Here is a 10,788-nt window from a genome sequence, read left to right as displayed (position 1 = left end):
TACTGAAGCAACATGACTTGTCTGCTTATCAAGCTTGTATACTGAAGCAACATGACTTTTCTGCTTATCAATCTTGTATACTGAAGCAACATGACTTGTCTGCTAATCAAGCTTGTAAACTGAAGCAATACGACCTGTCTGCTCATCAAACTTGTTCACTGAAGCAGTACGAGATGTCTGCTTATTAAATTTGTATACTGAAGCAACACGACTTGTCTGCTTATCAAACTTGTACACTGAAGCAATACGACATGTCTGCTTATTAAACTTGTATACTAAAGCAACACGACTTGTCTGCTTATTAAACTTGTATACTGAAGCAACACGACTTGTCTGCTTATCAAGCTTGTACACTGAAGCAACACGACTTGTCTGCTTATTAAACTTGTACACTGAAGCAATACGACTTGTCCGCTTATCAAGCTTGTACACTGAAGCAACACGACTTGTCTGCTTATCAAACTTGTATACTGAAGCAACACGACTTGTCTGCTTATCAAGCTTGTATACTGAAGCAACACGACTTGCCTGCTTATCAAGCTTGTACACTGAAGCAATACGACTTGTCCGCTTATCAAGCTTGTATACTGAAGCAACACGACTTGTCTGCTTATCAAACTTGTATACTGAAGCAACACGACTTGTCTGCTTATTAAACTTGTACACTGACGCAATACGACCTGTCTGCTTATTTAACCTGTACACTGAAACGGATCTTGAATCTCAAAACGAAAGAAGGCGGAACACATAAACTAACCTTATTTCACAAATTATATTTTTCATTCTCTTAAACTTACGTATCTTTCAACACCTATTCAATCACAAGTTTGAGATACAAACTCCTACAATCTTATAAACTTCCTTCGGAATATTGCTTGTAAAACACTTTTACCATCAACCTTCTTTTCTGGATGTAAAACTTTGACATTATGTAAACATACAAGCACCTTATTTGAAACGTTATGTCGTGGATTCTTTAACTTTCAATTTGTTGTTTATGTTTCCCAGGCAATGTTTTATGAAACCAACTCCGTTTTTTTATAACATACGTATGGCAATCTTTGTCTCCTGATTAATAATAAGGGTGTACTCAAAAACAACAACGCACTTGAAATCAACTAGTAATTAGACTTAGAGGTATTTTTAATACCTATCATCATTATTCTAATATGTACTGTAACTTTATCGTCTTAGTTAAATTGAACATTCTTGAAATCAAATACGTTCATTTCTTTCGCACTTATCTATAACTTGTTGTCCAGCTGGCTTCAACTATATCTTGTGCATAACAACATGGTCAGGGCACTAGATATAACAATATTCGGCCTAATCTCGGTCAAATTGTAAACATGAATGATATATATAATTCCATGCATTGCTCGATTCATCAAAAGTACTTTATACGACTTACAAGTTGGCATCTACAGAAAGATGAGTGCAACTTATACAGCTTTATACTAACGCTGATTTAATCCGTTTTTATCGGGATTTAAAACCTAGAACTCCTATATTGGACGCCATACGACAGACGCACATTGACGGTTGTTATAGCGTGTAAAGGTGTAAATTAAAACACGGTGCAGACTTGTCAAACAGCCAATAACAGATCAATCAAGTACGACATGGAATACATCTTTATGACAATCAGTTGTAAATTGAGACAATTACGGTCAAGTATTTAGTATGTACGAATTTATTTTCCGATTATTATGTTAACTTACAATACAGACATGATATTGTGTAATACAAGGCATAATTCACATAAATGTTTGCAAACAAAGTATGCCAATGGCTAAATTCAGGAATAATCTTGTAAAACAGCTACAATACATTGAATACCATATCATAATACAATACGGCTTGAACAACACAATTGTACATGCCAAAATAAGATAGTATATGACATATAAATGGACAGTCATCGGTCACAGGCATCAACAAAGCATCGCATTAGCTCGAAGTTTCTCTTAATCCTGATAACAAATAAAATGGTCTGGTGAGAGTGGTCTAGTGGTATAGGTGTCCTCCTCTCACCCAAGAGGTTGTGGGTTCGATCCCCATCAGGGTTACTTTCTCATTGCCCCTCAAAAAAGGACACAGTACTGGTTTCTGCCCAGGAAACGGACACGAGAGTGATTCTATAAGCTTAGCTTTCGTCACAATCGAGCTAAAATGAATTTGTATATACTAAATAAAATGGTCACACACAAAACAATACTAATTGACTAGTGAACCATTCAATATCAGATCATATTCAATGGCTTACTTGTCAAAAATAATTGTATGAACCTAAGTTTTTCTTTTGAATTCCTATCATATTAAACTGCAAAGCAGAACGTTTTGAATACCATAACTAGTCCCGTTTCATTTACATTTACCTTGCAATAATATACTATTATGTACTGTCTAACGTATTCGTTTATTGTAGCACAATCATATAAATTTAAGAAAGATGTAACATATAAAGGTAAAATGAATTTAACATTAAACCACCCTAATGTATAAGTAATTATGACGTAGAGAACTCTCCTTTGTAGTCGTAGTTAAAAGTGTCAAACCTGTTTATAACTCCATTGCATTTAATAATACATACATTTTCGAAACATAGATAACACATCGTTCAATAAATCGCTCTGTTTATGCTCGTTTTAATAACGCTATTAGGTCAGTTAAAACCCTACCATTCTACACTTTTGCCTGTATTACTACCGCAGGTTGCACCAAACACAAACTGCCTTTGGATATAATTGTAATAAAACAATGAGAACTGTATGGTCAAGCAAGGTTATCAAACAATTAAGCAACAACTGTCTTAACGTTTAAACGCATAGGCCCTAAGGTTAAACGCATAGGCCCAAAGGTTAAACAAATAGGCCCAAAATACACCACATGATGTACAAAAACCGTACATACAACACAATTTGACCATACATGTATCAAAAGCTTTACACACAAAAAACATTTACTCTTTATGTTGGGGTAACCAAATTGAAATTGTTAGTTAAAGACGAGCTCACTATGCTTTAAAGCGTTTTTTATGCGCGCAGAGCCTCACACACAAAAAACAACAACATGTATCCCAATAATATCATGTTTTGTCAAGCGCGTGTAAATGGAGTTAAGGGGGCGGAAAACGTTAAATGCTTTTGGATGACTCGGTCGGGCATAGAACCACAACCTTTTGCACAAGAGTACTACCTTTAATTTAGCAAACTAACAAAAAACGTTTGAGATCTTTCTGGTCGAGCATATAAAATTTGGCTTAAACGCAAAGTTACCCCTTGCTCTCACCGACCATAATACAGATGCTTAAGCTCCATGCCTTTACACTAAGATATATATGTAAACATGAAATTGTACACATGCCTGTGATTTTGTGTTTATTCAAATCTTCTACACGGGTAATAACCATAGTATTGTTAGTCCTGATTGTGAGCATCAATAAATATTAAAATGAAAATATTAAAATAAACGCGCACATAGCGCATGTATAACTATTTCGTTTTAAATGCATACGATTATATAAGGCTTTTTCAAATAACAACTATTAGCGAACAAAACAATCAAAAACAACACAATAACAACCAAACATATTACAAATCATGGGGAAGAGATTGTTTATTTACATAATGTATTGTGGTACACATACTACAATGGGAATAAATGATTAGTGGACAACTTAAAAACGAATTCGTGAAAACCGGAAAGGCATTTTTGTGAAATGTACAGATATGCGCTATCAGTTTTCCACATTTTGTTAATTATAGGTATTTCTGAAAAAATATTGTATGAACAAAATGTCATCAAGAATTGCTGATATAATATGATTAACATTGTACGCACAGTTAATGCATGTTCTACTTTATCCAATAAAATACTCCAAAATATAGCATCTATTGATCTCCGTATGGAAAATTTAAACTCTAAGCGTGTAGTATCGACAAATAAAACAATCATCAAACGTAGTAATTTGTAAGCTCGGTAACAACAACATGTTCTGTTCCAAGTCTGAGTAACACATCTCATTAAAATATCCTTTACAACACGCTTAATTATTTTAACAGGAAATCTTTGAGAAAAATGATATTCATAACAGACGACCACGGACAACAGACTGACGATAGTCAATGTTCTACGTTAGCCTTTGTTTTGACCATGTCTACAAATTCGCTAACATCTTATTTAAGAACTCAGCGAAGCTTCGAGAAAGCGTAGTCCTGAAATTACAAACCGTATTTGATGAACTACATTTACCAAATTAAAACAAAAGTATATGCACAATACCGATCATGACAATGAATACACATTGAAAACTGCATAATTATTTGTAAACCAAGCTACTACATCAATATCGTGATTTTGAATTTTACCGATAAAGCTTTTTATACAAAATTATCAATGACAAAAAAATGTATCCAGATCTAATATTTTTCATACACTTTATAAAGAAATAATTTACATGCAAATTGCAAAAGCACAATTATATCTAGAATATTATATAATTTTTATAATACACATGATTATGTTCCATAAAGAATTCCATTTCGATAAAGTAATTAATATTTATAATGATTTCAAGATAATAAAACTATCCTACGTAAACTGGACAAAATAATTCATGGTTTGTATTGAAACAACCCAATATCGTTACGAAGATTTCAGTTTAACCATTAATATACGATCATTTCAAACTAAGTTCAAAAAAGTCATTAAAAACGAACTCGATGGTAGGTAGAAAGATTCCAGATTGGCATGCCATGTTACAAACATTCTATATACAATACCCACATGCATTGTTTTTAATATATGACATTATCATTTGGAGTGGGTGTTTCGACACACAGCACTAATGCAAGTTACCGACCGTCAACAGTCACGGTCTCGTATAGCTCCTCCGTCTGGTCTATATTCGCCTTTGTGATACCTTTGGCTGACAGCTCCGCTTTCAATGTCTGTGTGTATCTTTTGTAATCCGGATATGTCCAACTTCAAAAAATAGAATGTAACTACATATAAACATGTATTGAACGTAATGCGAACGTGATCCGCAACTTTGAAAGATTGACGGTAAACTATATCTATACAGACACTGTTTAATTTATAGGTAACATCTGAGGTCACTCTCATATAGGAAGGAATCGCGAGTCACATTAGTTGGATAGTAACGTTAATAATATACAAACACATGTTACTCATACTTACAACGTATTATATGCAACGTATAAATAAGAAAAAGATGCAAACTGGTTCTTCTGTACACATATAGTTGTTCCTGACCTCTTAAAATCTGTCTACATTCTACATTATATATACGAATACATTTCAATTATAGTGTGTAATTAAAAAGTTTAATTAAACAGTATTAATCAGTAACTTGTTTAGCTTGAGTACTGGGGAAATTATTTGAGGCATTTAAACAAAAGAGCTGCATTGCAGTTTATTTATTTTTTGAAACTTCTTGAATTCAGTGCTGCAGTGTTCAACAATGTTAAATTTCACGAGAACTGTGAGAGTGACATACAGGACATACAGGATATTTGTTCAATTCAGTATAAGATCGTAATTTATTTCATGAGCTTCATGGAAAAACATATCTTTACGAGTGGCGAATCCACGAGTAAAACTATAGTATTTCTTTGATCAAGGCCAAAATTAAAAAAAAAAATGTTTCAATGAAATAAAAATAGTTTCTTTTCGGAGTTTATTTAGTATTTACTTTTTCTAAATACCCCTTATAAAAAGTGTTTTCCCCGCCGCTACCCAACGGACGCACTTAACGCGCTTAACGCAAAATTATAGCTGATGGCGTAGCGTTGGGGAAAAATTAGCCGATTGTTTATAGTTTATTATTCAATAGTTTTTGTTTGTGCAAACATTTCATGAACATTAATTATTGAACTTTCTTTTATGCATCGAATAATAACGAAAGCAGTTTCAAATTAAACAGGGCATTGGTACATAACCAAATTACTATATGGCCATTTATTGAGTCAACATTTGAAAGATCGTATTTAAAAAGATATTTGATAACATTGATATAACATTCTATTTATATTCGAGCTGTTGTTTTCGTCGGTTTTAATGAAAGCAAATGTTCGCACATTCAGCTTCAAGGTTCATGAAAAACATTACTACCATTTTTCTGATAAACGGTAAGTTGTTTATTGCCAAATATATATTTATTTAAACTTATGCAACCTCATGCAATCTTTAATTGTTTTAACAACATTTTGTTTTTCAAGCTGACGTGATTAGTTTTGATCAAGAGGAAGTACTTACACTGTAACTGTAAAGAAGTTTTGAAAGTTGATAGTTTCGATCCTTATTTTTTTCACTGATATAACTTCGTATTGCATCGAAAGGCATAACATAAAGTTGTTTAATCCGCATTTATTTTCACACATGAGGTATGTTAAATATGCAAATTTTCGTCACCGTCTGTATTAATAGAGCTCTACGGTACAATACGGTGACTTAACTGTACTGCATTTGTATTTTTATATTTCACTCCATGAATAGTTTCAATAGATGAAAAAAAATCTGCTGGTTTAAAACCATATGCATCTTATCATTAAGTGTACATGGTATAAGTCATAAAACATACGGACGGTATACAAGCAATATAATTATTTAACAAGAGTATCATAATGGGGTGCTCAACGCTCGTCCGTTTGTGTTTACTGTATCAGGCGGCGTAACTTAAGGTGATGGGATACGTTGCTCCGTCAAAATTGACGTTCAAAATTAAATATCTTTCAACTGCTTTAACAATTGGCCAGAATGATGTGTCAGGCATGTTTTTCTCATTTTTGCTAAAATGACTTATATCGGCGGCGTCGGTTAGTGCAAAAAGATGCTATCTAACACCATACCCCTTTTTTACAATTTTGATTTTGCGTCACTTAACTGCCGTTTGTCATTATAAAGTTATGAAAATTGATGTAAAGATGCCTTACTACAGTTATATAACTATTACAATAATAACATACAATATGTATTTTCAACAAATGTGTCTATTAGTTCATGTGCAGAAGATAAGCTGCGTGTCATTACATAATTGTGCACGTTAATTTACGTTCGACGACTGGCCTATAGTGAAAAAAACTGCCTGGCATTTCCTATACTTTTTTCTAACATTTTGTAGCCTGATATTTAGCCTTTCGTGTTATGTAATAACATATATGTGTTGTCGGGCTAATTAAACAACCAATTTAAACAATGTGCTCAGAAACGTTCGTTTTAACGTTGCTGACGTCAACGTTGTTTTGATGTACGTAGTCGTAATGCTGGCGTTAAATTGTGATATTTTTAAAACGGAATGCAAAGAAACCGTAATGTCGTCCAATAACTAAGAAAAAAGGCAAAATAATATTAAGCAAATGCAACGGAAATATGATTTTCTATACCAAATTTTGTTTTTGATAGATTTGCATTTATGTTTGATAAATCTATTGGTTGCATGAACGATGGCGATTATGCATATTCACGTGCATGCAATACAATTTCTCGTATTGGTAAAGGTAAGATTTATTATAATTTGCGATGATCATCTATACATAAACATGTTACATAACTTTATAAAGATATGTCATATACATGAAATCATAACCATTTAACATTCCTGGATGATAATTAGAACTATCATCAAACGATGCTCCGAGTTGGAATCAAACCCGGGACCTTCTGATCAAGAGTCCGATACGTGCAATCTGAGTTAGCAAGTTCGCGTTTTGTCGAAACCGATCACGTGCTTAATAAAACCGGAAACAGCGTCATAAAAAATGCAAATGCAGACAACATGAATATTCGCAAAAAAATGGAAAGTTCACTAAAGAAAACACCAAGAAACGGGTGCAGAAGCTTGTACAGATTCGTAAGAAATGCAAGCGTGACCTTCTGGATGTAAGACGAGTTGTTGAGTAAAAGATTTTAATAGACTAATTGAAAAAAATGCTGCAAGTGCGCGGAACAGTTGTCGTTTACTAGCATAACATCAGAAACAAAATACGTTCTAGAGAGTATTCTTCATAAAGAATGCATGACATGTCTGGCTGGTAACACAGTGCCGACTGGAAAACGACACAAGGCTTGTGATCACAAAACCGGAACTCGATGCTTTGCTGTAACTACAAAGTTAGCTGCAGGTAAATGGTTCTTTCGAAAATTACAAAAGTGAAGCTAAGCAATAGTTTGCTGCAGTTTTCAGTATGCATCAATATTACTATAATATCAATGAATTTTACCCCTAAAAACTACCTAATTGACGTCAAATAGCTTGTATATATATTTTGAAATGCTTCAGTTCTTTCAGCCATGATCAACGCTGGCGTTTGGGGAATAAGAAATGAATAATATTCAGGCCTACATGAACCTTCCCCTTGTTAATAAGAAGACACTCAAGAACAGGGAGCGAAAAATCGACGAGAACTTTGAGGTAGTTGCCGCCCTGTTATGTTACTATACTTCATTCATGTAAAAGCTTTCCAGTGACGGATATAATGAAACATACAGTAGAACTATAGTTGTACAAGGAAATGCTTGTGACTCTTTGTTGACATATTTCTTCTGAATACATACAATCTAAACAGCGGAGTCTCCACTATGACAAATTAATGTATACACTTTATCCTCCGCCGGAAGTATCTTTCTTATTGTACTAAAATGTTGTAATTAATGGAATTGTAGGGCAACAGATGAACAGTGGGTGGAGGTTTCGGCGGATGGCGGCTGGCAGAAACGAGGAACTGGTCACAGTAACAACAGCTTGTCCGGTAAATAGGATTTCAGTTACTATTCATATTGTAAGCTTGCATCAAGCGCAGTATGCTCCTCAAAATGAGGGGGCGGGTGGCGCGAACCCCCCTCCCTCGCTTAAACTCATCCTAGTTTACTTTTATTTCAATACAGAAGGAAAAAAAAATAGTACGCCCAAAATGTAGCATTTTGGACTATATATTGTTATTTTTTTTTAAGGGGGGAATACGCCCCCACACGCTAACTCTTTAAACCAAATAAATTTCGGTTCTGAAGGAGGGACACGTGTCAAAAGTGAACGCTTCCTAACGTATCCTGGATTCGCCTTGCCATGTAATGTATATGCATGTCTACCAATCATATTCATAAAGATATCAACCGAAAAGTGAGATTGTCTTCAGTGTCCATATTTTGATACTTTGCAAAAGATTTATATAAATACAATTTTAGTCTTAATGATTCTTAAGTATATTTTGATGAAACGAATAATTGAATTCATGCACTTTTGAAAACGTCTTTAATGCATTTAGTTTTCGTTTCATCATGGCACGTGACAATTGTCGGCAAATCTTCAAGAAAATGTTCGAGCTTTGGCGTTGCTAAAAAATGAAGATTTTGTAAGAATGCAATCAGAAGAAAAGTTCCTGCAACAAAACACAAATGCGGGAAGAACTGGACGGGCTCATCAAAAGCAATGGAGCATTCCTGACATTAAAATGCCTTCAGGATTTGAAAAGAAAAGCCTCGAGGTAAAGGCATTAACAACGGACGACGACACGTCAACGTATACTAGAGTGAAACGATGCCTTTTTCCGTTCCTTCGAAAAATAATAAAATAATGGTATAAACCATGTTGTCAAAAACGTGTCCAATTTCCTTTACAAAGTAAAATCAAACAACAAAATTAAACCCTTTCATTTGTGAAGAAGTTCTTTTCTTACGCTGTATCCCAAAACTTAAGTGATCCAGACGGCATAAAGAGAAACCTTACCGCTATAGTTTCACACAACTACGAGGAACATGGCGGCTGTGACTAGAAGTGGTGCCTTGCTGGGGACGCAAATTACCGTCATACGAGCTTGCCGGGCGGGAAAAACCTTACGGATCGGGCCGTACGAGAGAACCTTGAAAAAGTGATAGACGCCTACACCACCACAAAAATGACGGAAATGCGGGCAACACTTTCAACAACGAGTCCAAACGAGAACATAGACATGATCATATCAAGAATAGCGCCTAAAAGGTCCCATTACTCTGAGTCTGAGAGCCTTGATTTTCGTCTTTCGGCGACAGTAACACAAAATAATGAAGAACACGCTTATATATTAAAGGTTTGTTTGTGTAAACAGCTACGACCTGAAACTTACATATTTATAAAACAAATGTAAAAAATATTGCTATATCCTATACAATGACGACGATGATAATGCTGCTGCTGCTGATGATGATGTTGTTGTTGTTGTTGTTGTTGTTGTTGATGTTGTTGTTGTTGTTGGTGGTGATGATGATGATGATGATGATGATGATGATGATGATGATGATGTAGATGGTGGTGGTGTTGGTGTTGATGATGATGATGATGATGATGATGATGATGATGATGATGATGATGATGATATTGATGATGTTGTTGGTGGTGGTTGTGGTGGTGGTGGTGGTGGTGGTGGTGGTGGTGGTGGTGGTGGTGATGATGATGATGATGATGATGATGATGATGATGATGATGATGATGATGATGATGATGATGAATGATTTCCTTTCAGGTGTACGATGCCCACTGTCTATCACCAGGACATATCACAATGAAACGTTGCCAGGAGTTAGATAAGGTCTAGTGTACCACCGTTCCGTGTGCGATTGACTATTTGTAGTGCTAAAAAACAGATTAGTTAAATCGGCAAAAACAATCGCGGCTTTATCATCTTATTTTTCTGAGTTAAATATTAATCCAGGTTGTTAAACTGCTTCGCATGAACAGAATAAAGTAGTGTTTTGAAATGAATATGTAATTTTTTGTCAAAATTCTGCAAATCG

The 10,788-nt window shown here is 34.7% G+C and overlaps 1 protein-coding gene across 3 annotated transcripts in view; it reads right to left on the bottom strand.

The window, feature by feature from the left end:
* Positions 1–1,687: 1,687 nt before the first annotated feature.
* LOC128209891 (uncharacterized) overlaps positions 1,688–10,788 on the bottom strand; it is a 44,648-nt gene continuing 35,547 nt past the window's right edge. For all 3 annotated transcript variants that reach the window (XM_052914151.1, XM_052914150.1, XM_052914152.1), the window contains 2 exons: positions 4,865–4,986; positions 1,688–4,217 (listed from right to left, as the gene is read on the bottom strand). In XM_052914151.1, the coding sequence (XP_052770111.1) occupies positions 4,183–4,217; positions 4,865–4,986 (157 nt within the window). In that variant the 3' untranslated portion in view covers positions 1,688–4,182. The remainder of the gene's footprint in view (positions 4,218–4,864; positions 4,987–10,788) is intronic.

This window comes from Mya arenaria, chromosome 11 (assembly GCF_026914265.1).
Source record: "Mya arenaria isolate MELC-2E11 chromosome 11, ASM2691426v1".
NCBI classification, from domain to species: domain Eukaryota; kingdom Metazoa; phylum Mollusca; class Bivalvia; order Myida; family Myidae; genus Mya; species Mya arenaria.
Note: the sequence above shows the minus strand (reverse complement) of the source record. Positions and strands in the feature narration are given on the sequence as shown.